At 42.0% G+C, this 27,785-nt stretch overlaps 2 protein-coding genes across 2 annotated transcripts; one reads left to right on the top strand and one right to left on the bottom strand.

Annotated features, from left to right (window-relative positions):
• Nucleotides 1–1,758: 1,758 nt before the first annotated feature.
• si:zfos-943e10.1 (GRAM domain-containing protein 2B) lies at nucleotides 1,759–19,604 on the top strand. Its single transcript, XM_041839979.2, has 12 exons — nucleotides 1,759–1,949; nucleotides 10,783–10,929; nucleotides 11,219–11,279; nucleotides 11,417–11,489; nucleotides 11,794–11,897; nucleotides 12,548–12,646; nucleotides 12,916–13,056; nucleotides 13,234–13,330; nucleotides 13,888–13,968; nucleotides 14,204–14,303; nucleotides 16,726–16,833; nucleotides 17,362–19,604. Exons 1-12 carry the CDS (start codon nucleotides 1,879–1,881, stop codon nucleotides 17,375–17,377), a joined length of 1,098 nt encoding a protein of 365 aa, XP_041695913.1. The 5' UTR covers nucleotides 1,759–1,878; the 3' UTR covers nucleotides 17,378–19,604.
• Nucleotides 19,605–19,960: 356 nt separating this feature from the next.
• Nucleotides 19,961–27,617, bottom strand: LOC121532779 (lens fiber membrane intrinsic protein-like). The gene is made up of 5 exons (XM_041838575.1): nucleotides 27,548–27,617; nucleotides 26,014–26,236; nucleotides 23,742–23,882; nucleotides 23,184–23,318; nucleotides 19,961–20,186 (listed from the first exon to the last, which is right to left on the bottom strand). Exons 2-5 carry the CDS (start codon nucleotides 26,189–26,191, stop codon nucleotides 20,116–20,118), a joined length of 525 nt encoding a protein of 174 aa, XP_041694509.1. The 5' UTR covers nucleotides 26,192–26,236; nucleotides 27,548–27,617; the 3' UTR covers nucleotides 19,961–20,115.
• Between the last annotated feature and the right edge of the window lie 168 nt (nucleotides 27,618–27,785).

Raw genomic sequence — 27,785 nt, forward strand, 5'->3', positions numbered from 1 at the left:
ATGTTGGGAACACAAGAACTGACCATTGGGTCAACCCTTTCCCCACCACTGCTCTCTGTTTACCATAGAGGGGGGGGGGGGGGGTGTAGTCTACTCATATTAATGCCCTTTAGCTTATGCAATGCAGCTGCTTTCGCAGACTTGAGATGATATCGTACACCTGCTCAATACGGGTACAGTGTACTACCAGTTCCATAACTCAGTGCCCATCCGCGCATCGTCTGTACAAACTGATATACTCATCTCAACGGCAGCCTCTTATCAGAAGGCTGGGTGTTTCGTTTGCTACTAGGAAGTGTATTTTAGGTGTCAGGATTCTTTCAGGAATGGCAACGGTAAAAGCTTTCTGCGATAAACCCTCGCACCCCTGTGTGACCATAGCAGTCGATTATAAATGTTATCCGGTGATTTTTAAGTGGACAAACAAAGGTAGAAATCAAGTGGATAGGGAGCTACTGTTGGTCCAAGCTCATACAATGTGTGCACAGGTAGAATAGTGTGTGCAGACATGACGTAATGGACTGTGGTTTTTCACCTCTTGCCTAGTTGGCGGCATTACAGTACAGAGTTGACTAGATGTTTAAACTGTATTTTAGTCGTTATCTAGTTGCCAAAGCAAACAATTTGCCTTTTGCTATGCAAATTAAGTGATCTCAATTTCAAATGTAATTGAATTGATGTGATCAGCAAAAGGGCCTGATAATGCAGAAGACCTCATCAGCTGATAGGCAAATCTGTTTTTGTTGCACACTAACACCAAGTCTTGACGACTCGCTTGATCATGCCAATAATGTTATTTAGCGTATGTAATTACCCTGAAGATATGTAAACCACACACACGCAAAAAAAGTGACCTATTGCATTTGACACTTTTACAGCCCTTTTGGTAACCTCCTGTGTTATAGGAGTCTGTTATGTGGATTTACTGAAAGGAGTTAATTTAAGACTGCTGGCCATTGCATAAGGGTTTATGCTGTGGAATCTGACTGGTCAGGAGGTGTTAAGCATGCTGACCCTTGGATCAGACTGACTGTTAAGCATCTGAGTGGGAGGATGAGATGGCTATGAGTCACCACGGCCCACAGCGCCACTCATCTCTCAATAGTCCAAAGTAGCTACCTCTCCTTGTATCCTCTTGGAAATGTAGATGCCATTGCCATATGGGCAATGACAATGTTTTTTTATTTCATTCACTTACATTAGGACCCTAATTGTGTCAAATAAAACACAGTGCATTTAACCTATTGGCCTTACACTGAAATTGGATGAACCTATGGGGTTAATTTGACCTCGTGCCCCTTAAAGGAGGTGTAATTTTTAACAGACACCATTTTGTTTCTGTATACGACCTCCACAAAGAGGACAAGCCAACCATTAACATGCTCATTGTACTGGTTGCTTTATAGCCATTTCCCTTCAGGCATTCTGAAGTCGACTGCCATTCAGCAAAACAGTGTCATTTGAAGCCATTTCATGCTGTGTTGAGAATAGAGGTTGGCGTTATTCCTGTGGTGAGAATAGAGGCTGGTATTATTCCCCCACCTCCCACTGTTGGCTGTTTCCAAGGTAACGCCAGTTGACACAATCTTGGAGGATGACGAAGTGTTAGGGACAGTGCCGCTTTGAACCCAGCCATCTTATTTTAATTTTTTTAAGCCCACTGTCTGTGTGCTGCTGCTCTTCCAACCCTTCCACGTTTTGAAATGCAGCCATAAATGCTAGAAAGACCTTTACACCCTTTTGACTGCCTGCCATTGCCCCCGGGTCCAGAGCAGAGGGCAAAAAGCACACTCTTTATTTTTCACAAACGCTGCTTGTGTTCGGACCGGCACTCTCTGTAGTAACTGAAGAAGCAGGTTAGGACAAGCTTGGCTGGTCATGGAGAGGGGAAAGAGCCAGTGGTACAACCAGGATGCTGCAGACCCTCCTCGGGCAAGGGATGGGGCGAGGTAGGTCAAGTGTGGCTCTCTACTGCCTATTCAGTGCATTGTAGCCTATTTTGTAGTGATTAGGGTATAAGCCTAAGTGTGATTGAATGTTGTCAATACTGATCCATTTATGTGAGTATGACTTCAACAGATGTCCTCAATGTATCGACTGCTGATTTAGCCTGCTATTGACTCCAACCAGGATTAGTCATCAAGGTCTCCATGTCTAACCCCATTACCAGAGGGAGTCAGTGGGACCATCTATAGATCACGGCCTCAATGTCTCATGACCATGTTTGTCTGCGAGGCTTATCAAACAGACAATCTATTATCCTACGTTTGTCAGGCTCACCACCACCACCATCGTTTTACTGTCTCCTAAGAGATTGTATAGGCTTATATTACGGATGTGCTGGTATTGTTTTCTTTGTGAAAATAATTGGGGCACTGACTTCCTTGTTTGTGAAGGTGGGGAGACTGCTACAAAGGGGCCGGACCTTGGTCCAATACTACGAGTTTGTACAAAGGATGGGACAAGTGCAAACTTGGTCTCTTTCAATGGAGAGAAACATTCCCATAGTATAGAATGTTGTAGGCCTATTGCTTAGTTGCCATGATTGTCAGATATTCACATGTCTATACAATACATTCCAGCTGAGTATTATCGGCTGACAGTGTTAGCAATAAGGTGACAATGCTGGATGTAATCTGTACTGGCACAGACCTCAATGGCAATTGGCCTTGAACAGTGTTATATGATAATGTAAATTACTTCAGCAGACTACAATTGCCCTTAACCCTCCCGTTGTCCTAGGGTCAAAATGACCCGCCACTGTGTTGAACCAACTTTATTACATTTTTATATTTTTGGGATCATTTGTGAGAAGGAGGCAGTGATACTTTCTCTAAAGTCTCACTGCCTCCTTCTCACAAATGATCCCAAAAATATAAAAATTAAATAAAGTTGGTTCAACACAGTGGCGGGTCATTTTGACCCTAGGACAACGGGACTCTAGCATGCAACAAATTGGTTGCATGCAGGTTGCTTGAATTTGAGTTATTCCAATGCGTTTCATTGGCAGTTGCATTTAAAAAATGTGATTCTGTGATTTGGGCCTCATTGGCCCCATGTCACATGTACAGTTGGCTACAGTACAGTGGACTCGGTGAGATGCCAAGCGATGCTCAAAGCACACACTAATAAATGTGTGCATATCCGTGTGCTACGTGGCAGGGCCTGCGACTTCTACCGTCAGTCTAAGCATACACATTCCGTCCCCATGTTTGCTTTGAGACACGGCCCATGCGTCCTCTCTTCTGTAACACACAGACTGGGCCTGTTCTCAGATTCTCATTCTCCGACTTTTCATTAAAGAAAAGGACAATTGTATGATCTATCTGTCAAAAACATGAGGTGGAACCCAATGCCAGGCGTATTATGAAAGGAATGTAAATTCAATGTAGAGTAAAATCTGGTCAGATGCAGACGACTGTTAACATTTACAGACTTGGTCAGGCTATAGGTCTGTCTATAAAGACACACAGTAGGTCAGTTTTCCACAAAGTAGTCCCAGGCCTAATGGTCTGCAGACTAACATGTAAAGGAAGGGATGAAATTTCACAGGGCTTTGAATAGAGCTCCGGCTACCCTGCTTCCATTGTTGTACACTCCTATATCAGCCCCACCCCAGGCTTAGTCATGTGAGTATGACTGGGACCTGTGCAAAGCTGTCAAGGCAAAGGGTGGCTATTTTAAAGAATCTCAAATATAAAATATATTCTGATTTTTGTTTAACACTTTTTTTTTGGTTACTACAAGATTCCATATGTGTTATTTCATACTTTTGATGTCTTCACTATTATTCGACAATGTAGAAAATAGTCAAAATAAACCAAAACCCTTGAATGAGTAGGTGTTCTAAAACTTTGGACGGGTAGTGTATGTTCTCACTTTTAATGCCTGTATGTAACATGCTCTATACCCAGACACTCGGTAGCCTAAAGAGAAACCATAAACCGTTTTAACCTGGCCTCCTGAAACTGTAAAGTGTTTTATTATTGGAACATTTTGCCAACCGAAGTGAGAGAATGGCAGCCGGTCAACTTCACTTAAATTTCTCAATCGTCATTGACTGATGTTTTAGACAACGCCTTATTTCTGGAGAGACTTGGCCTATCTGTAGTCTGGCTTTTTACATTTACATTTTAGTCATTTAGCAGACGCTCTTATCCAGAGCGACTTACAGTTAGTTAGTGCATACATTATAAATTTTTTTCATACCCCCTGTGGGAATCGAACCCACAACCCTGGCGTTGCAAACGCCATGCTCTATCAACTGAGCTACATCTCTGCCGGCCATTCCCTCCCCTACCCTGGACGACGCTGGGCCAATTGCGCGCCGCCCCATGGGTCTCCTGGTCGCGGCCGGCTACGACAGAGCCTGCATTCGAACCAGGATCTCTAGTGGCACAGCTAGCACTGCGATGCAGTGCCTTAGACCACTGCGCCACTCGGGATACTTTTTATGGCGGTTTTGGAGCAGTGGCTTCTTCCTTGCTTCTTCCTTCCTAACCTTTCAGGTTATGTCGATATAGGACTCGTTTTACTGTGGATATAGATACTTTTGTACCTGTTTCCTCCAGCATCTTCACAAGGTCCTTTGCTGTTGTTCTGGGATTGATTTGCACTTTTTGCACCAAAGTACGTTCATCTCTAGGAGACAGAACGCATCTCCTTTCTGAGCGGTATGACAGCTGCGTGGTCCCATGGTGTTTATACTCGCGTACTATTGTTTGTACAGATGAACGTGGTACCTTCAGGCGTTTGGAAATTGCTCCCAAGGATGAACCATACTTGTGGAGGTCTACCATTTTCTTTCTGAGGTCTTGGTTGATTTCTTTTGATTTTCTCATGATGTCAAGCAAAGAGGCACTGAGTTTGAAGGTAGGCCTTGAAATACATCCACAGGTACACCTCCAATTGACTCAAATTATGCCAATTAGCCTATCAGAAGCTTCTAAAGCCATGACATTTTCTGGAATTTTCCAAGCTGTTTAAAGGCACAGTGAACTTCGTGTATGTAAACTTCTAACCCACTGGAATTGTGATACAGTGAAATAATCTGTCTGTAAACAATTGTTGGAAAAATTACTTGTGTCATGCACAAAGTAGATGTCCTAACCGACGTGCCAAAACTAGTTTGTTAACAAGAAATTTGTGGAGTGGTTGAAAAACAAGTTTTAATGACTCCAACCTAAGTATATGTAAACTTCGGACTTCAACTGTATATCATGTAAAGGTTACTACAAGCTCTACTCCATTGAGCTATGTGTATGCGTGCACGTGGGTGGAGTGGGGGTTTTGGAGTAGCAGACCCCATTTGATATCCTTGCCAGTCTCACTCCCATTCACAAGTCTTTTCTTGTCTTAATTTTGTGAAAACAAGGAAGAGTCTCCTTCCCTTGCTAGTAGTGGCTAGCTGGCTTTAGCCTAACTAAAAACATAGCAAGCTAGCTAGCCTTTTTAGCTTCCTACATCTCCATGTGTAATAATCAGATAAAATATTTTTAAAATATCTCTGGCAAATATTCTTATACTTGCCGGCATAACGTATAACATTATCCCAGTTTGATATGCTGCTTGCGTATTAATTCCCATATCAGCTAAAAATAGAAAGTCATGTTTTGGACACAGAGAAAAAGGCACATGGCTAGCTAGTTGGCTACATAAGGTTCTACCATTTCACAATAGCCTGTAATAACTAGTTATGACTTTTAAACAATACCTTTTTGGGTGGATTCTTGGGTTTTCTTGTCTTCTCATTTGTTGTGAACGGAAAATAACGGTCTTGTTTTCCCTTGCTAGCAAGTTGGCTAAACACTGCAAGCTAGCTAGCCTTTTAGCTTCCCACAGCTCCATGTGAAAAAATCAGATTTATAATTGAATAATATTCCCTGGCAATGTTATCCCAGTTTGATATGCTGCTTGAATGTTTTCACTCCCATATCAGCTGGAGAAAAAGCACATCCCGCAGCTGTTTTTACCAGTCTGGAATCATTATTACAACTAAACAAAGTAAACTTTTGGGCGACTCTAAGGCTACAATATTTGGTTTATTGGTTGAACAGTCGCTGAGATTCTATTTGCTTATCAATGCAAAATAGGCTACATTGACGCATAGCCTATATATCAGATCAAGGAACCAAGCAAGATTCCTTGCCTACACAACACTGCCCCCACGGCTACGGAAGAGATGATACGGCACGTTACAATTTTCATGTGACACGGGAGTACGTCAAATGTCGGAGCGCACGTGAGCCTTTCCTATTTTGTTCTATATTGTTCCTCAATCAAGTGGAGAGGCTGACATCACTGATTCCCATCAGCCCAACTCCTTGAATGCCCTACTACTTTAAGTTTTCAGTTGTCTAAAAAAAAACAATATTTTGCAAAAAAATATATATTGTACCCTTTGCGTGTACTTTACTGTATTTATACTTAGGATATCGCTTTTCAACAGTAAAATGGGGGTCTAGTCTAGAGTAGACTGGCATATACAGTGAGGGAGAAAAGTATTTGATCCCCTGCTTATTTTGTACGTTTGCCCACTGACAAAGACATGATCAGTCTATAATTTTAATGGTAGGTTTATTTGAACAGTGAGCGAGAATAACAACAACAAAAATCAAGAAAAACGCATGTCAAAAATGTTATAAATTGATTTGCATTTTAATGAGGGAAATAAGTATTTGACCCCTCTGCGAAACATGACTTCGTATTTGGTGGCAAAACCCTTGTTGGCAATCACAGAGGTCAGACGTTTCTTGTAGTTGGCCACCAGGTTTGCACACATCTCAGGAGGGATTTTGTTCCACTCCTCTTTGCAGATCTTCTCCAAGTCATTAAGGTTTCGAGGCTGACGTTTGGCAACTCGAACCTTCAGCTCCCTCCACAGATTTTCTATGGGATTAAGGTCTGGAGACTGGCTAGGCCACTCCAGGACTTTAATGTGCTTCTTCTTGAGCCACTCCTTTGTTGCCTTGGCCGTGTGTTTCGGGTCATTGTCATGCTGGAATACCCATCCACAACACATTTTCAATGCCCTGGCTGAGGGAAGGAGGTTCTCACCCAAGATTTGATGGTACATGGCCCCGTCCATCGTCCCTTTGATGCAGTGAAGTTGTCCTGTCCCCTTAGCAGAAAAACACCCCCAAAGCATAATGTTTCCACCTCCATGTTTGACGGTGGGGATGGTGTTCTTGGGGTCATAGGCAGCATTCCTCCTCCTCCAAACATGGCGAGTTGAGTTGATGCCAAATAGCTCGATTTTGGTCTCATCTGACCACAACACTTTCACCCAGTTATCCTCTGAATCATTCAGATGTTCATTGGCAATTTCAGTGCTTTCTTGAGCAGGGGGACCTTGCGGGCGCTGCAGGATTTCAGTCCTTCACGGCGTAGTGTGTTACCAATTGTTTTCTTGGTGACTATGGTCCCAGCTGCCTTGAGATCATTGACAAGATCCTCCCGTGTAGTTCTGGGCTGATTCCTCACCGTTCTCATGATCATTGCAACTCCACGAGGTGAGATCTTGCATGGAGCCCCAGGCCGAGGGAGATTGACAGTTATTTTGTGTTTCTTCCATTTGCGAATAATCGCACCAACTGTCACCTTCTCACCAAGCTGCTTGCCGACGGTCTTGTAGCCCATTCCAGCCTTGTGTAGGTCTACAATCTTGTCCCTGACATCCTTGGAGAGCTCTTTGGTCTTGGCCATGGTGGAGAGTTTGGAATCTGATTGATTGCTTCTGTGGACATGTGTCTTTTTATACAGGTAACAAACTGAGATTAGGAGCACTCCCTTTAAGAGTGTGCTCCTAATCTCAGCTCGTTACCTGTATAAAAGACACCTGGGAGCCAGAAATCTTTCTGATTGAGAGGGGGTCAAATACTTATTTCCCTCATTAAAATGCAAATCAATTTATAACATTTTTGACATGTGTTTTTCTGGATTTTTTTGTTATTCTGTCTCTCACTGTTAAAATAAACCTACCATTACAATTATAGACTGATCATTTCTTTGTCAGTGGGCAAATGTACAAAATCAGCAGGGGATCAAATACTTTTTTCCCTCACTGTAGACAATGTTGGTATGCCATGTCTGTCACAAACGGTTCTATTGATACCGGTTTTCTATACAGGACCCACTTGGCAGGGTTAAGAGTTGGCTGTGTATCAAGTGTGGGCAACCATCGTAGAAATTGGGGGAAATGTTACTTAAAAGCCTTTTGTGGAAATGACATCTAGCATCCCCCCCCCCCCCTCTTGTTTTCGAGTGTCCCTCGGTTGGGGAGTGTTGCTTAAACGGAACAACTAGTGGTAGGGAGAGCAAAATTAGGCTTAGGGAATGGGACATCACTAGCGCACATCAGAAACTGCAAACTGATACCACAATTCAATGATGATGAGCCTTGTGTTTTTCACAATGCCTGTAGTGGCTGCAATAATAGCTTTCCTTATATTTCTCATGCAACAAATATGTACTTACTATATAAGCAACAAATGAGAACAGCAGAACAACAATGTGCCTGTACTATTGTACCCATCTTCTGGCTGTGGCTCAGTGTGGAGTAGTAATGAAGCAGGACTTTCATTCCATAGCTGTTTGACATAACAGTCTCATTTCCTTCACTCAGTCATAACTAGTGGAATCATTGTAGTTAGAACAATTAAAACCACTGTTCTGAATTAGGCTAATATGGCTACACATCCATAGCATACACGTATTACTATCCTCCACTGCACAATAAGCAATAAAATAGTTAGCTACTGCTACGTTACTTGCATTGGCAAGTATCTTCATTCTCTAACATTACTACAAATAAAGAACAATTACAAGTTATTGACTTTGAAATATTTTTTCATGAACAGCAAGGCAAGCTTACAAAATTGGACATTCAATTCGCATTAAATCCTTTAGCTAGCAAGTTAGATTATTTACATCCACTGGGTTTCACAAGATGACTTGCTGGTTTTCTCAGGAGTCCCTAAAACACTAATTACAATTCATACAAATGTAAAACGCCCATATAGCAAGCTAGTTGGCTAATGTTAGCTAGTCGGCTAACTTGTTAAATAGCGATTTTCGGAAATTTGACAAATATGCATAATCGTTTTTCTCTACATTTAGTAACATATTCCTCTGAACTGTACATTTTTTACATGATTCGTTATGAAGCTATAATTACTTACATTTTTGTCAGCCATCTTCCTGAATCAACTTTAGAGCCTTGGGTCGCAGAGCTTTATGGGAGTTTTGATAACCACTCGATAGGAAGTCTGCATTTCACTTTTTTTGGGGGGGGGTGTATTGGGATTGAGCCCAAGTACATCTTTAGCAAACGATGATGCATTGATTTAGTATATTAATGTGCTGCACATCAAGTGGCATACCATGTGTTCCGTACTGTTGTGGATCCATAGCCAGGGGTGGAATAGGGAGTTTGAACCTCTACTCCCTGTCAGAAAAGGCTTGACGGGACGGTTTGAGCAGCTCGCTGGCATCACCACACACTCAAACCCACCTGAGCTTCTCAGACTTTCTCTGCACTGTAATGATGAAATCTACTGTAATTATGTCTTCAAGCTAAGATCATATGTAAAGGATATATATTTCTTTCATCTCAGTCTAGCCTAGCTACTCTGAGCTTGTGGAATTTTTTAAAGTACAGGAAAGGCTTATTGCTCCACTGACTGTCAGTGCAGAAGGCGTGTGTCCTTATGTCATCCACTACGAAGTGTCACACCATTTCAACACAAAGCCACTTCCTTTCGGTAATAGAACAATCAGCTTTCGCTGGAAGGATGTGGCCATACTGAGCTGAACTAGTTCAGAAGTCACTCAGAACCAATCATTATGCAGTAGCAGATTTTTAAGACTTGAAGGCCTTTGATTCATTCTGCACTTTTATATATGTTTATGTTGCATGTTTTTGTCCTGTGAAAAGAATATCAACTCAGGAAACCAATGTTTCTTAGGTCTAATGATGTCTTACACTTTGTAGGCTATACATTGCCATTATTGGATTCTACTTGGGCTAGTCTGTTTTGAAATGGGCTTGAATGGGGATGTTTCGTGCATTCATCTATGCCATAGCTTATATACAGTGATGAGCCTTAAAGGAAGCTAGTCGCCAAGAAAGCATGTGGTTTACTAGCTGTTTACAGCCTTGTCACAAGATGTGTTGACACAGTTTTTTACAGTTACGATAAGGCAGGTTACTCAGAAAAAATGGTCACCTTTTCCATGCATCATAAAGATAAGCCTTTGGCCTCCAACTGTCCATTTTTCATGGATCCTTTATTGCAGTTAACCTAGTCAGAGATGAGGAAATGCACTCCGTTTACAGCGAGTCCACAAACTACCATTTACATACTACTCTATTCCACTTATTAGACCAGACCTCTATCCATTATACACAGTGACAATTGTCAGCAAGACAAAATAATGGGTTTTCACTCCTTTCGCAATTTGCTTGTTGTATCCCAGGGGCTGAAATGTGATTGTGGTTTGTCTTTGAGCCAGTGGTGATATTCATATCCATCTTAATGGTGTGTGTACTTAAGGCAGACCTCTGAAGGCATTAGGCTAGACGGCGTGTTTGGAAAAAGCAGTGCTTCATTATTTACGTAGTATTCATATTCGATACTACGTGGTTCGACATTGGTCGAGTCTATAAATACAAACAACCATTTTATTTATATTGTCTGTATATTTATCTCCTCAAACCTCAATGGCTTAAGATTGATGGGTGTTTTGGTTGATCCATTTTGCCCTTCTCGTCCTCTCTTCCAGCTACCCGGTGGAGAGTGGAGGACTGTCGGTGAAGAAGGGGAGTAAGAGCAAGAATTTGGAGAAGACTAGGAGAGCCCTCAGTCTGGAGGAGGCCCAACTGGAGCTCCAGCAGCAGAGCAGGAACCTCACCAGACAAGCCCCTGTCAGGTAACCACACAGACACACTGTGCAACCATAGGCTGTTTTTGCACAGGCAGCCCAATTCTTATCTTTTGCCCAATCATTGGGAAAAAAATATCAGAAATGGGCTGCCTGTGTAAACGCAGCCATATGGACTTCAAGATTTTACCATAGATGCTTAAACACACTTGTTGTTTTCTCTTTGTGAATGTGTGAATTAAACTAAGGCCTCTGTGTTTGACTGTCAATGTCTGTCGATAATTCGCTAAACCCACAGACTTCACGTAACGTCATGCTGATGCTTTGTCTTCCAAAGGTCTCAGACATTCGATGTGGATAGAAGTTTTGAGAGGACTGAAGGCAGCGGTTCACAAAGTGTACGTTCACTCGTTTTGACTTTTTGACACAGTTTATGGTTGGGATAGCTTGAATCAGCTGCTTTATAAAGTTTTCAAGGCTTCTCAGTACTCTAACATGGTCAATTTAGTCATGCTTTTTTTCTTCTGTTCAACAGAGTTTTATAAAGCACAACAAAACATTCCACAAGCTGTTTCCTGACATTCCGGAGAGTGAAGACTTACTACATGGTAAGTGACGTTTGGAATATTATTGGTGGCCAAAGGTGGCTCTCCAAACAAAATACTGTGTGTCAAATACTCGTGTCATGGAAACAGCTATTCATGACATTTTTAAACTAATTGTTAAAACAATAGCATGGTTTGGCGATGCTGCGGCATGAGTTGCCACAAAACCATAATAACTGACAATGGTGCACAGTTATCTGGCAGCCTTTTCGGCCATCACCGTCTGACCGACAGACGGTGCTTGCTGTGTCATCACGCTGCCAGGCCTTATGTAACTAACATTCCCATGTCCTCTCTTTCTCCCCAGCCTACATCTGTGCCCTGCAGAAGGAAGTGCCCTACCATGGCAGGCTCTACGTCACCGAGCACCACGCATGCTTCCACTCTTCCGTGCTGCTCAAGGACACCAAGGTAAGCAAACCTGACCCTTGATAGGTGACTAGGCTTTTTAGTTGAAAACAACATGGTTTGAACTTTGTCCTACTTGTGAATAAATGGTTTGGATGTCCTATTCGTAGCTAATGGAGAAATATATACATATACAGTGAATTCGGAAGGTATTCGACCCCTTGACTTTTTCCACATTTTGTTACGTGACTTTTTCCACATTTTGTTACGTTACAGCCTTATTCTAAAATTGATTAAATTGTTTTTTTCCCTATTCAGTCTACACACAATACCCCATAATGACAATGCAAAAACAGGTTTTTAGAAATGTTGCTAATTTATAAAAAACTGAAATATCACATTTACGTAAGTACTCAGTACTTTGTTGAAGCACCTTTGGCAGCGATTACAGCCTCAAGTCTTCTTGGGTATGACGCTACAAGCTTGGCACTCCTGTATTTTGGGAGTTTCTCCCATTCTTCTCTGCAGATCCTCTCAAGCTCTGTCAGGTTGGATGGGGAGTGTTGCTGCACAGCCAACCCTACAGTTTATTAATATGAATTTTACTTGGTACATCTAAAGTAATGATTATTGTTTGAAAAGCCTTTTTCTTAGGGATGTGACGGTACTGTTGCAAGTGAAGGTCTGTTGCTCCTCTCTGTGTGTTTCTGCAGTTGGTGATCCCGGTGACCAGCGTGCACATTATGAAGAAGCAGAACACCGCCCTGCTGGTGCCCAATGCCCTGTCTATCCGCACCATCGAGGGAGAAAAGGTCAGGGTTCACTTCCTTAGCTATCACATTGACACTGCATAGTCCATCCCTTAATCAAATTATATGATCTATACTGGTGGTTGTATTGTCAATCTTTAATAGAGGGCAACCGATGAGTTACATAACACTCATTGACCTCTGATATCAAAGATTTTAATCTGGTCAATGACTTAGCTCATTTGAAGGCAAAGGTTTGCAACCTTGTACGTTACAGTTTGACTAAAGGGCATCCAAGCTAAAATGTCTCTCTCTCCTGTGTGTGTTTTTAGTACCTGTTTGTGTCTTTGCGGAACCGAGAGGCATGCTACAAACTCCTGCGGTCCGTTTGTCCTCAACTGGAGGATGGAAGTGCCAACAGCAGCACCTTATTCTCTTCTGCGGACAATAGCTTTGATAAGGGCAAGCTGGTGGTGAGTTAGAATCACTACCTTTTATTGTCTTCCTAAAGTTTTTATTTTTTTATTCCTGAGTGAAAATACTACAACAGCCCTTCGTAACCTAACGTTACTGCCTCATATTCTACTGTAGATGTTTTGGCCTCTATTTTGAAGCTGGTTTTAACCCACTGCCTTTTTCCATCTCCCCAGAACTCCAGTCAGTCCAGTGTAGAGGACAGTTTTGACCAGCTGGACGGGTCAGAACCCAAGCTCTTCCTTGACTCGCCCCCACCCAGCCCACACATAGGTGAGTGCGCCTAACTGGAATAGTAGTCTGGAAGAAGATCAGCCTTTAGTCTGGAGGGTCTACTCTGGACTAGTACTTTTTAACTCTGCGTTGTTGGGAAAGGGCTCGTAAGTACGCATTTCATGGTAAAGTCTACACTCGTTGTATTCGCTGCATGTCACAAATTGTATTTTATTGTGGTCCTGTTTCCTGGACACAGAGTAAGCCTAGTCCTGGACAAAAAAATCCCTTTCAAGGGAGAATTTCCTTTGAGCGTGCTTAGTCTTAAGCACAATGTTCAACCTCTCCTGTAGTCCCTAATGTGTAGACTGATAAAGTTTTACAGTTGGCTACATGCGAGTGTTCTCTTTTCTTATGAATGGTGTATTTTGTAGGTTAAATGAATAGGGTGCTTTGTTCAACCTCCCCAGAAAGTACCCCCATGTGTAGACTAATAAAGTTTTACAGTCGGCTACAAGTGACGTTATCTGTTGTGTACGTACCTGACCTCCACATGCAAAGTCCAAGGTAATGTTTTTAGAGATGGACTAACGTGTATGTTTTTTCATCCTCCTCAGATCTAGTGCCTCAAGGGAGCAGCTGCAGCCCTAGGAGCACGCACACGCAGCAGAGTGACAGCTCCTTAGAGGACCTTTCAGGTAAACACACACACACAACGTAGGCCTATGTGTCTGGTTGTCTCCTTTTCTCACATAAACAGAAAAAAAGCTTTATCACAGCGAGCCACTGACAAGCAAGTTGTTTTACAGTGAGTCATGTGTGTGCCATAGTGGGATTGCTTGATTTTATTTGGCAATGGAAAATGCATATAAAGCTGCCAGAGACATTACATGCCTGCGCTAACCACATGTCGTTCTGTCTCTCCTCGGTCAGGTGGCTCGTGGGTGTGGAGTGTGACGGAGAAAGCCCGCTCCATCCTCATCCAGAGAGAGGCCAGCAGCCTCAACACTCTCCTCTTCATCTACCTAATACTGTAAGTGACCTCTAACCTCTCCACACTCATCTACCGAATCCTGCTTCCCTAACTTCCTATCTTTACACTTGCTCTGTATTTGCTCAGTTTAACCCCCTAAGGTCGATGTCCGTGCCCCCGCTGAAATCTAATTAGCATAATAAAAAATCCCCATCGCAATCTGTCAGTTTAAGCTAGAGATGTCAGTTTTTTTTGCATTGGATGCATCTCAATCTACCGCATCCGCTTATGTCGCACTTCTGCATCTGCAGTGAAAGGTGACAGCGCTAGAACGGTGTTTGTCAGACCATGAGACATCCCGAAAATCGGTGTTCTCACAAAATTGGCTGTAGTGTCCGAAAGGTGTTCGATGGGGTTGAGGTCAGGGCTCTGTGCAGGCCAGTCAAGTTCTTCCACGCCGATCTCTACAAATCATTTTGGTATGGACCTCGCTTTGTGCACGGGGGCATTGTCATGCTGAAACAGGAAAGGGCCTTCCCCAAACTGTTGCCACAAAGTTGGAAGCACAGAATCGTCTAGAATGTCATTGTATGCTGTAGCGTTAAGATTTCCCTTCAATGGAACTAAGAGCCTAGCCCGAACCATGAAAAACAGCCCCAGACCATTATTCCTCCACCAAACTTTACAGTTGGCACTATGCATTCGGGCAGGTAGCGTTCTCCTGGCATCCGCCAAACCCAGATTCGTCCGTCGGACTGCCAAATGGTGACACGTGATTCATCACTCCAGAGAACGCGTTTCCACTGCTCCAGAGGTCAATGGCGGCGAGCTTTACACCACTCCAGCCGACGCTTGGCATTGCGCATGGTGATCTTAGGCTTGTGTGCAGCTGCTCGGCCATATAAACCTGCTTCATTAAATTCCAGACTAACAGTTCTTGTGCTGACGTTGCTTCCAGAGGCAGATTGGAACTCTGTAGTGAGTGTTGCAACCGAGGACAGACGATTTTTACACACTTCAGCACTCTCGGTCCCATTCTGTGAGCTGAGCCGTTGTTGCTCCTAGACGTTTCCACTTCACAATAACATCATTTACAGTTGACCGGCGCAGCTCTAGCAGGGCAGAAATTTGACTAACTGACTTGTTGGAAAGGTGACATCCTATGACTGTGCCACGTTGAAAGTCACGTCTGTAAGGCCATTCTACTGCCAAAGTTTGTCAATGGAGATTGCATGGCTGTGTGCTTGATTTTATACACCTATCAGAAACGGGTGTGGCTGAAATAGCCGAATCCACTCATTTGAAGAGGTGGCCACATACTTTTGTATATATATAGTGTATATAAGGAGACTGTTTAGTGACAAAAAAAGGGGTTAATATGTATGTGTGTGTGTGTGTGTGTTATTTATATATATATATATATCTACACACACACACACACACACACACACACACACACACACACACACACACACACACACACACACACACACACACACACACACACAGTACCAGTCAAAAGTTTGGACACACCTACTCATTCAAGGGTTTTTCTTAATTTTTACTATTTTTTACATTGTAGAATAAAAGTGAAGATATCAAAACTATGAATTAACATATGGAATCATGTAGTAACCAAAAAAGTGTTAAACAAATCAAAATATGTTTTATATTTGAGATTCTTCAAATAGCCACCCTTTGCCTTGATGACAGCTTTGCACACTCTTGGCATTGTAAAAATAAAGAGAAACCCTTGAATGTGTAGGTGTGTCCAAACTTTTGACTGGTAGTGTAGATAGATGGATGGCACAGACACTACAGAACAAACTTCCTTTAGATTATGTTTGTGGGACTATCTGTTCCATGTAGTGATTATGTTATTCAATGTGTTTGTATGGTGCTAATAGCAAAGGTCCTTTTTTTTTTTTTTTTTTTTTTTTTTTTACAGCATTTTTGTATATATTTTTTGGATACTTCAAGGGGTCTTAAAATTCGAACTCAAATTATCCTTGGTATGACCTTAAAACAATTCCATATAGCTTAGTAGAACCCCCTCTCCCCTGGCTTAGACTGTTATGGGTGAATGGGATTCGGTGTGTCTAGACTTGAGGGCCTCATTTCACAAAACACGTTTCTAGGCTTATGCTCTGCAGGCATGGTAACCAATGTGTTCCTAAAAGCATTTGCATACATGTGCCTAGTTACACGTGATTAAATGATGAGATAAGAAAAAGCTATACGACTGGTTAAATAAGTTATGTACTCCACAAACACGTCAAAATGTCCAGCTGCTCTAGATCTAGTTCTACTTGCTCTGGAAGACTAAGTTTAAAACCATCACGTCAAAGTTGCCGCATTGGAATGTGCTCTTTGAAGACTGACAATAGATTGAGGAAATTAATTTTGGATGGCCTATGACCAATTTGAATGAGGTGAATTGAAGCCGCATATGCGGGTGTGACTAAACATTGTTTGTGTTTAGGGTGGTACTACTGCTGCTATCATCGGGGTACATCGGCCTCCGTATTGTGGCTCTGGAGGAGCAGTTGACCTCTCTGGGCGCCCTCCCAGAATTCTCCCTACAGAGCAGGTAAGACAACCACACAGCAACCATAATACAACCTCCACATAACAGGTCACAACCACAGCACAACCACTGTACAACTAGCAACCATGTCACGTCTCAAGCAAGCATTGCCTACAATTGCTTAATTTAAACGCATCCTTTATGTATGAACGTAAGCATGTTCATACCTGGCGCCAGATCCTGATGGGCTTTAGCCCTCCTGAATATCTATAGTCAGGAGTTGGCTAAACCATATACAGATCTTGGACCAGGCTTCTGCACATTGGAAGACATGCGTAATCTGTGTGTGCAACTGTTCTACACAGGCGTAACTGAGACTTCGGATTATTTTAAGATATTTTAACTGACATTTTGTGGTTATGCAAAATGCCTCTCTCCCTCCCTTTCGGAGCTCTGACTTTCAAATTCCCATAAGAGGTGCAGCTCAGCTGGCGCGAAGCCAAATCCTTTTGTATCGCATGGGGTGTATTGTGTGTTCAAGCCTTTCTCTTTTTTGGAAGTATACTCAACGGCCTCCTTTCTCTTTCTTAGGTACAAAGACACATAACCATGATTGACCAGAGGAGAGCTTGACGACGTTTGGAGGACGTGACAATATGGCGCCAGTGAAAAATTACAACTGGAGCTCTCGTGTTGAAGATATTTTGTCTTCGTCCTAGAAGAACTAGGAGCAATTTTGAAAGTGTTCCAGAGATGGCCCGTCGTCCCCTTGCCTATAGGACTTGTAGGAGCACCTCCCCAAAGACAGACGGGTAAACTCAAAGAGCTATATTTAAGAGGGCTAGACCCAGGCCAGCCACATCTCGCAGCAAGCGGAGCCAAGCCAACACATACGCACACAAATGAGCTGCTGTGTGTCTGACTTGGACCCAAAGCCAACTCCCGAACTAAGAATAAACTGAAGAGGGGAGGCAATAGTCATCTCTATCTGCTCTCAGATCGGATTGACAAGAAGCGATTTCTCTGATTTTCCAGAGAACTCTGGAACATGCGTGCGCTTCCATTCTATGTATTCTCTTCATGGGCATGTGGTCTGTGCAGACTACCCGTATCAACTGTAGTACTACGTTTTGCTTTTTTTAACACTTCCCGTAAGGTACAAGTGCTATGCAGAACCAAAGATGCACAAAGTGCACGTCTTTCGCATGAGTGCACAGAGATTACTTTGATCATTTAGCTCCTATCTCAGCATTTCATCAGGGTGTTAAAAGTCAATCTGTATTTAATCTTTCACTACTAAGCCATCTGCGGGTACTCTTGAATGATTATCCTGGTAATCAGCCATAATGATAACAATTAATGATCTTCTCTTACACGGATCAGCCAGCCGAGCAGCCATTTTGAGCTCCTGACGGTCTCTTCCTCTCCTCTCTTTAAAGATCAGCTGTGTTAAGCCTGGCATTCGCATGATTTAAACCAGTTTAATGACCAATGCTTTGGAGGCCACTCCCTCCAGTCTCACTGGATGTATGCATCTTCAATGCACAAAACCAGTACGATCAGGTTAAGGAGTGTTGTCACTTTTGTAGCCGTAGAAATTTTCAACTATTTATTTTCATATTACTTTGATCATCAAAGTAGTTTTTGATATAGTAATCTGAACAAGACAACAGTATTGGTATATCTGAGGACTTCTGTACTGTATAGAATGAACTGATGCTGTGTAAAAGCAAAGAATCAAACCTCTGTTCTCAACAGGCCTGTCAATGACTAAACGCTTGTTCCCACTGGTTCAGGTGTTTCAGGACTGTTCAATGGATATTTAGATTAAGATGAGAGTAAGCTGCGCCATACTGTATTGTATATTATTGCATGTGTCTGGAACATCAGATACTTGACTGATATATTATGCACATTCTAATCAAGCGACGTTGTTACGGAGGTCCTATTTCCAACAAAGGAAATAAATGTGGTCCAGAAAATGAATTTCAATATGCAAAAAATATGCAGGCTAAAAATAAATTGGCAAACCTGTAGTTTTTTTTTTTTTTTAATGGAGTGTGTGGTTGGGGTGAGGAAATTATTTGTAAAAAATAAATAAAGCTCGTGAGCGAGCAAGCGCACTTTAAAAGTTGTGAACCTGTCAATCCAAAGACATCACATTTGACAGATGGTGGGGAAGCAGATGTTTTGTTCTATAGTATGTGATGGTGCTAAGATCTTTGTTCTTCTCAGGGGTGGGTGTAACCTGCCACAGTTTCAGGTTCACTGCTTTTCCTTCGCCATTTCACGTCCTTGTCCACCGACGAGATAATGCTCTCTACTTTTAATTGAGAATCACTTTGTAACTTTGCAATATGTCAGTCTCTGTGATTTGTTTTAACTTATCTAGTGACATGGAATGATTGCTTTTTCTTTCTCATGTTTTTCAACTTTTTTTTTATTTTTATTGAAACATTTCTCTATTGACGAGACATGAAATGCATTGAAGTGACGTCTTATGTCCTATGTTATTATGATTGGGTATTTGTAGGCAGGTGTTGGCCTCAAAGATGTATGCCTACATGCCATAAAGCAGTACTGTCAGTTACTGTACTTCCCCCACCAGGGGACAGCACACGTCTTCTTCAAATGGACGCAATGCAAGAATCGCAATGAGTGCAGTATTTTGTGTGATTTTGCACTATTGAAGTGTTGTACTTTTTTGTATCAATTGTAATGTCCTTAATTCTACTATGGTCATGTATTTATTTGCATTCTGTGTAATTCAAGGTAGTTGTCTCTGTGAGATTTTACTTTGGTATTGTTAAATAAATCAAATGTTGCAAGAAGTACTTTTTATGTGAAGAAGTTACATGCATATCATATATTCATGGTGGCAACCTTTTCTGGCCTGGAAATATAGCATATGGTATTTGAAGGCTCCTGTGTTCCCTTTCTGTTCATAAAGTCGCTCCACTCAATATTGCCTTTACACAATACAAAAGCACCACCGAGGTGAGTGGAGGAGATGCAAATTATCTTATTTGTTTCGTCATTTATACAATGTTTATGTAATACATTGCTTTAAACCATGCCCCAGGCTTAAGGATGTCACTCTGTGACCTGGAAGGTGGCTTCATTGTCAATTTACCTGGAAAACAGATCAAAAGGTGTGTGTGTGTGTGTGTAAGCAATGAAGTAAAGAGTCCAGGCAGGAGTCAAATATTCCCATTTATTCTGTTCAGCAGATTTTGCCAAAGGACACGGGTAGTTTCCCTTGTTGCGGTCACATTGCTATCAATGGTAATGGTAAAGGCTATATATTTGTTAATTTTTTGTGTGCAAGTAAAAGATGTGCTCCATTTAGCTTTCTTGAATGTTGGGAGGAGGTGGTTCTGAAATGTTCTTCTGATAGGCACAGAGTTGGAACACACCTGAAAGATCAAGCAACAATGAAATGGATGAGTCACAACATTGAAAATATGCCAAGACCCTGTGCTGAGACTTCTGGACAGCCCGAAAAGCTAGTTGCAACCCAGCTAACCCATGGGACCTTGACACAATATCTACAGCACTGTCCGTTGGTGGCAGAAGTAGGATGCATCCTAACCACAGAAGATACAGTATGTACGTTGAAGGATTGTGAGTGTTGCTAATCGAATATGGATTGCAGCTGATCCTAACCCCACTACAACAGTAACACCAGACTGTACATATTGTAATATAGCTGATATACAAGACATCCTATCTTAAACACGAAGGGATAGTTTGAGTCAAGTCTGATGAACTCATGGATAACATTTTTCTGTCTGCATGCAGTTTGAAGGTAGTTTCTGGAGCCATTGCTAACTAGCATTAGCGCAATGACGAAGTCTATAGGAGCAGCTACCAGAAACTACTGTCAACATCCTTCAAGCTGCATGCAATGGTATCCATTTGTTAATCTGACTCTGGGTAAGTAGAAAAAAAGAGCTTAACCCCCTAAAGTCGACGTCTGCGGTCCTGCGAAATCAAATTCGCATAATAACAAAACTATCCCCATCAAAATCCATCAGTTTAAGCTAGAGATCCACTGCATCCACCGATGTCGCCCTCCACATCTGCGGTGAAAGGTGGCAGAGCTAGAGCTGTGTTTGTCAGACCATGAGACATCCCGAAAATCGGTCTTCTCACAAATGTCTGAATGGTTTAGCCCACAAACTATTATGACCCCTCTATGGAAAGATGAGACTCTCACGAACATCCAAACTGCCAACTTCTGTCTGTAGCGTCTGAACCATTTGGGATACACACTACACGTACATATTGGTTGTTTTGCTCTAGGACGCTCACAAGACTAGTCTGAAGGTAGCCAAGTACCAGTTTAAAAACTAAATGGACGTATATATGAAGATAGTTTAGTACCTAAAATAAGGGGTTAAATGCATGTAAAAAAAAAAAAGTTTACAAAAATATACAGTACCAGTCAAAAGTTTGGACACACCTACTCATTCCAGGGTTTTTCTTTATCAAGCGCTATGATGAAACTGTCTCTAATGAGGACCGCCACAGGGAAGGAAGACCCAGAGTTACCTCTGCAGCAGAGGATAAGTTCATTAGAGTTACCAGCCTCAGAAATCGGCAATTAACTGCACCTCAGATTGCACCTCACAGAGTTCAAGTAACAGATACATCAACTGTTCAGAGGAGACTGCGTTGATCAGGCCTTCATTGTCGAATTGCTGCAAAGAAACCACTACTAAAGGACAATAAGAAGAAGAGACTTGCTTGGGCCAAGAAACATGAGCAATGGACATTAGACTGGTGGAAATCTGTCCTTTGGTCTGATGAGTCCAAATTTGAGATTGTTGGATCCAACCACCGTGTCTTTGAGAGGCAGAGTAGGTGAACGGATGATCTCTGCATGTGTGGTTTCCACCGTGAAGCATGGAGGAGGAGGTGTGATGGTGACACTGTCTGTGATTTATTTAGAATTCAAGGCACACTTAACCAGCATGGCTACCACAGCATTCTGCAGCGATACGCCATCCCATCTAGTTTGCACTTAGTGGGACTATCATTTGTTTTTCAACAGGACAATGACCCAAAACACACCTCCAGGCTGTGTAAGGGCTATTTTACCAAGAAGGAGAGTGATGGAGTGCTGCATCAGATGACCTGGCCTCCACAATCACCAGACCTCAACACAATTGAGATGGTTTGGGATGAGTTGGACCGCAGAGTGAAGGAAAAGCAGTCAACAAGTGCTCAGCATACGTGGGAACTCCTTCAAGACTGTTGGAAAAGCATTACAGGTGAAGCTGGTTGAGAGAATGCCAAGAGTGTGCAAAGCTGTCATCAAGGCAAAGGGTGGCTACTTTGAAGAATCTCAAATATAAAATATATTTTGATTTGTTTAACACTTTTTGGGTTACTACACTATTCCATATGTGTTATTTAATTTTTTTTAATGCCATTTAGCAGACGCTTTTATCCAAAGCGACTTACAGTCATGTGCGCATACATTTTTACATATGGGTGGTCCCGGGGATCGAACCCACTACCCTGGCGTTACAAGCGCCATGCTCTACCAATTGAGCTACAGAGGACCACAATGTAGAACATAGTAAAAATAAAGAAACCCTTGAATGAGTAGGTGTGTCCAAACTTTTGACTGGTACTGTGTATATAGTTTCCTGATCTTTCTTATCTTTCAGATATAGAACAAACTTCCTTTCAAATGTTTTTGGGGACTATCTGTTTATGCATGTATGAAGCTGTTATTCAATGTATTTCTCAGTGGTGTAAAGTACTTAAGTAGTACTTTAAAGTATTTTTACTTAAGTCATTTTTTGGGGGGTATTTGTACTTTACCATTTATATTTTTCACAACTTTTACTTTAACTCCCAAAAGTACTTTTCGAATGCTTAGCAGGACAGGAAAATTGTCCAATTCATGCACTTATCAAGAGAACGTCCATCCATTTTTTTTTTTTATTACAAGAAATTTGTGCTGTTTGGTTACTATAAAGAATGTGGTGATTTTTACTTTTGATACTTAAGTATATTTTAGCAATTACATTTACTTTTGATAGTTAACTATATTTTAAACTAATTACTTTTAGAGTTTTACTCAAGTAGTATTTTACTGGGTGACTTTTACATTTACTTGAGTCATTTTCTGTTAAGGAATCTTTACCTTTCCTCAAGTATGACAATTGGGTACTTTTTCCACCACTGGCGTTTCTATGGGCTAATAGCAGTAAGGCCAAATAAAATAAAAAACAATTTGATACCTTAAGGGGTCCTAAAACTCTAGATCAAATAGCTAAATAATTTTTGGTATGACCAACTTAAAACAATTCCCCCGCTTAGACTCTAAAGGGTTTTAATTGACAAAATCTCAAACTATCCCTTTCAAGACAAAAGGGTTTATTAGAGAAGGAGTTTACCAGCAACGAAAGATAAGATGATGGCCACCCAACCTAAGATGTAGGACCAGGAGAAGCGCCAATCAAGGAAGCGCTTGCCAAAAAAGTTGACAGTCACGCCAGTGTAGATGGCCAGAGCTAACAGAGCAAGAAAACCTGAGGGATAAAAGAAAATGTGGTGGGGGAAAAGAGAGAAACATGTTGATGTGGCCAATACACAAGTTTTTTATTTAAGAATGGTGATGTCTATACAAATCTACAAAATGTAATTCCTGATAATTTTTTTCCTGACTGGTCCACTATACTATACTTTCTACTTGCATAGTCTAAACTGGTGTCCTCTCCTTGAAGGAACTGGACAGGTCAAAGCAAACCCCCTGTTGGCCTTACATGCTTTCACCTTTTCTGTCTTTTCACATAAGGGTCGGTATCCATAAAGCATCTCAGAGTAGATGCTGATCTAGGATCAGGTCCCCCATGTCCATGTAATGTTATTCATTGTGATCTAAAATCCTAAACAGATGCTATATCAGCACTCCTACTCTGCGACGCTTTATGAATACGGCCCCTGGTGTTTACCTGACAGGAGCAGAGCGATGCCCCCCATCCGGACCCTCCTGCTCTTGGTGCCATTGGCGAAGGCGCTCAGGCCCAGCACCACGCCAGCGAAGCAGCTCAGCACGGACAGCAGCATGAAGGCCCTCGTCGCATCCCAGAAGGCTGTGCAGAGAGGACAACATCATATACAGTGCATTCGGAAAGTATTCAGACCCCTTGACTTTTTCCACATTTTGTTACATTACAGCCTTATTCTAAAATGGATTAAATTAATTTTTTCCCTCATCAATCTATACACAATACCCCATAATGACAAAGCGAAAACAGGTTTAGATTTTTTAGCAAATGTATATTGAAAAATACAATGATATACCTTATTTACATAAGTATTCAAACCCTTTGCTATGAGACTCGAAAATGAGCTCAGGTGCATCCTGTTTCCATTGATCATCCTTGAGATGTATCTACAACTTGATTGGAGTTCACCTGTGGTAAATTCAATTGATTGGACATTATTTGGAAAGGCACACACCTGTTTATATAAGGTCCCACAGTTGACAGTACATGTCAGAACAAAAACCAAGCCATGAGGTCGAAAGAATTGTCCGTAGGGTTAGGTCAGTGACAGGATTGTGTCGAGGCACAGATCAGGGGTAGGGTACGAAAACATTTCTGCAGCATTGAAGGTCCCCAAGAACATAGTGGCCTCCATCATTCTTAAATGGAAGAAGTTTGGAACCACCAAGACTCTTCCTAGAGCTGGCTGCCTGGCCGAACTGAGCAATCGGGGGAGAATTCTTGGTCAGGGAGGTGACCAAGAACCCAATGGTTACTCTGACAGAGCCCTCCTCTGTGGAGATGGGAGACCTTCCAGAAGGACAACCATCTCTGCAGCACTCCACCAATCAGGCCTTTATAGTAGAGTGGCCAGACAGAAGCCACTCCTCAGTAAAAGGCACATGACTGCCCGCTTGGAGTTTGCCAAACGGCACCTAAAGGACTCTCAGACAATGAGAAACAAGATTATCTGGTCTGATGAAACCAAGATTGAACTCTTTGGCCTGAATGCCAAGCGTCATGTCTGGAGGAAACCTGGCACCATCCATACGGTGAAGCATGGTGGTGGCAGCATCATGCTGTGGGGATGTTTTTCAGTGGCAGGGACTGGGAGACTAGTCAGGATCAAGGGAAAGATGAACGGAGCAAAGTACAGAGAGATCCTTGATGAAAACCTGCTCCAGAGCACTCAGAACCTCAGACTGGGGCGAAGGTTCACCTTCCAACAGGACAATGACCCTAAGCACACAGCCAAGACAATGCAGGAGTGGCTTCGGGACAAGTCTCTGAATGTCCTTAAGTGGCCCAGCCAGAGCCCAGACTTGAACCTGGTCGAACATCTCTGGAGAGACCAGAAAATAGCTGTTCAGCGACACTCCCCATCCAACCTGACAGAGCTTGAGAGGACATGCAGAGAAGAATGGGAGAAACTCCTCAAATACAGGTGTGCCAAGCTTGTAGCATCATACCCAAGAAGACTCTAGGCTGCAATCGCTGCCAAAGGTGCTTCAACAAAGTAAAGGGTCTGATTACTTATGTAAATGTGATATTTCAGTTTCTAAAAACCTGTTTTTGCTTTGTCAATATGGGTATTGTGTGTTGATTGATGAAGGGGAAAAAACAATGTAATCAATTTTAGAATAAGGCTGTAACGTAACAAAAGTCTGAATACTTTCTGAATACACTGTAAGTGTATTAACATCGGTACGTAATCTCCTTCTGTGTAGCTATCAAAAGTGTTTTATTTATATGTTAGTATGTAGGCCTACATGTGTATTGTAGTTATGTTTGATTAATAAAATCCAAATAGTTAGCAGTTTTGAGTAACTAGAACTTACTCACCTTATAGTTTCTCTATAGGCTATTCGTAGTCGTTATCATTCAGGGTCAGTTTTAGTGGTTAGGCCAAAAACAGAGCCATATATTCTAAATATATGGCTCTTGATCACAGGAGTTGAGGTTAAAGGGGTAGTTCACCCAAAATACAAAATGACTTGTAGGTTCTTTACCTTGAAAGTAGTTTATGGGCCAAGAAAAATGGTGTTATGTATACATAACCATAGCCACTATCTGCATTAGCCACATTAGCATTGACAACGAAAAACCACTGAGAATCAATGGACCCCAGGTAGCATGCTCTTATTTGCATGCCATAATCACCTCAAAGTAAAACAAATTCATATAGAGCGGATCCTAAATTATTAGTTGAAGGTAGATTGTGCACTCTACTACTCACCCACAGTGATGGTGTGGGCATGGCACTTGTGATTGATGCAAAACCTCCAGAGGCCCTGGTTGGCCGAGGCGCCCGAGTAGCGGTACTGCATCCAGAAGTCGGTCGCCGTGGAGACTATGAGGAGCACGAGGGCGGCCACACCACAGAGTGTGCCCCCTCCTGCTAAAGTGTACAGCATCAAGGAGATGCCTGGTATAGCACAGTCCTCCTAAATGCACCGCAACTGTTTGAGGTAAAAAAAAATAAGGAGAGAAGATTAGAAAGAGTTCATCACTATGGATCACTCTAACCATATACTAGCTTGAACAAAACCATCTCTAAGTGGAGGATAACATTTCAGTTACTTTTAAAAAGTGTACTATGTGTTGAATTTTTACCACCTGTTTGTAGAATAGATCAGAAGGAAGGAACCATGCTTCGTACTTATGGCATACATTGGATAGAAGACTTGCTGAGGAAGTTTAAAAAAACATACTGGGGGGGATACGGGTGTACATGTGTTGGGGTGAACATTGCAACAGTGTGTGGCATTGCAAACAGCCTTGAGCTCAATTTTATAAAATGCATCCTTCCTTGAGTCTAATCTGACATACTTTCATAGGCAAAAGCAGTTTAGTCTGATCTGTGATTAGGCTTGAAGGAAGAACTGAAGGAAGGATGCATTTTTGAAGTTCAAGCAGGGCCTTCATTTGGAAGTCAACCCTAACACCTTTAGTCTTTAGAGCAGATACATCAAGTTTTAATGGCATGTGGTGGTGACACCTACCCAAATATAAGCACACCAACAACAACTGCACTTCTAGTCACCATGCAAAGCGTTTTTGCAAAAAAGATTGCTCAAGTTGAAACTCCCTTTCTAATCCATTAAAATGTAATTTCAAAATTGTTGAATGCATATTTCCATCTATCTGATCAAGAGCCACCAATAACAAAAGCAAACACCTGCAAATTTTGCCAAACCAAACAAAGCACTTAACCAAAATGACTGCATGTCAATGAGAGTGCTGAACAGGCTGATTCAAACCATTGTTTCCAACTAATTCCCCCAGTGCATCACAACTAATCTTCTAATGCTGAGCAATAGATCTGTCAGCATGTTGCTCTGTGACCAGCGTGATTGGGTACCAATACCCTTTTCAAACTACTGAGCTGAACCAAGCCATATGTTGTTGGAACCCTGCTGGAAAGGGCAATGTGAAAAGATATGGTGTGAAGAAATATCTAAGCCGTTCGGGGCAGCACGATTGTGAGAAAAGGGTACAATATTCCATAGTTGCCGTTTCAATTTCCGCAGCAGCAACAATTCATCCGAAGACCAAAAGCTAAAACAAATTGAAGGAAGAACTGGCCCATTTATACTCCCAAAAAAGATGTTTCATAAACTTAAATAACAGGAAGGGGCCCCACACCCTAGTTATAAAGTAAGTTGTCTCCAAAGAGCAGTTCCCTCCTCATCTTCTTGTTGCTATAATAATGTGTTTTTGTATGTAGTCCATTTATATCTATGTAAAAAAATAGGAACGTTTGCAGATACCTCTGTTGGTTGCTGTCTCTGTGCTGGGTGGTTCGCTGTCTGCGTGAGTCTATCCTTTTTAAACTCTCTACCCATGGCCCTCATTGTCTGCCTATACAATAGAGGGAATGATCGAGTGCAACATGTGAATGATGGTAATCCCTCTCTCTCTAATTCAGTCCCTCTCCATCCCTCTATCGCACACCATTACCCCTTTGCCTTCCCTCTCTCTCTCTAACCTGTACACTTGCTTGCTCTC

Source organism: Coregonus clupeaformis, chromosome 17 (genome assembly GCF_020615455.1).
Source record: "Coregonus clupeaformis isolate EN_2021a chromosome 17, ASM2061545v1, whole genome shotgun sequence".
In the NCBI taxonomy this organism is placed as follows: Eukaryota; Metazoa; Chordata; class Actinopteri; order Salmoniformes; family Salmonidae; genus Coregonus; species Coregonus clupeaformis.

Bases quoted from the DNA above. Each gene is read 5' to 3' on its own strand.
- LOC121532779 (XM_041838575.1), bottom strand. From the start codon at position 26,191: ATGCTGTACACTTTAGCAGGAGGGGGCACACTCTGTGGTGTGGCCGCC. The intron at 23,883-26,013 runs GTGAGTAGTAGA...CTCTCTGCACAG, and splicing joins TGCCCACACCATCACTGTGG to CCTTCTGGGATGCGACGAGG. The intron at 23,319-23,741 runs GTAAACACCAGG...TTTATCCCTCAG, and splicing joins CATCGCTCTGCTCCTGTCAG to GTTTTCTTGCTCTGTTAGCT.
- si:zfos-943e10.1 (XM_041839979.2), top strand. From the start codon at position 1,879: ATGGAGAGGGGAAAGAGCCAGTGGTACAACCAGGATGCTGCAGACCCT. The intron at 10,930-11,218 runs GTAACCACACAG...TGTCTTCCAAAG, and splicing joins ACCAGACAAGCCCCTGTCAG to GTCTCAGACATTCGATGTGG. The intron at 13,057-13,233 runs GTGAGTTAGAAT...CCATCTCCCCAG, and splicing joins TTGATAAGGGCAAGCTGGTG to AACTCCAGTCAGTCCAGTGT.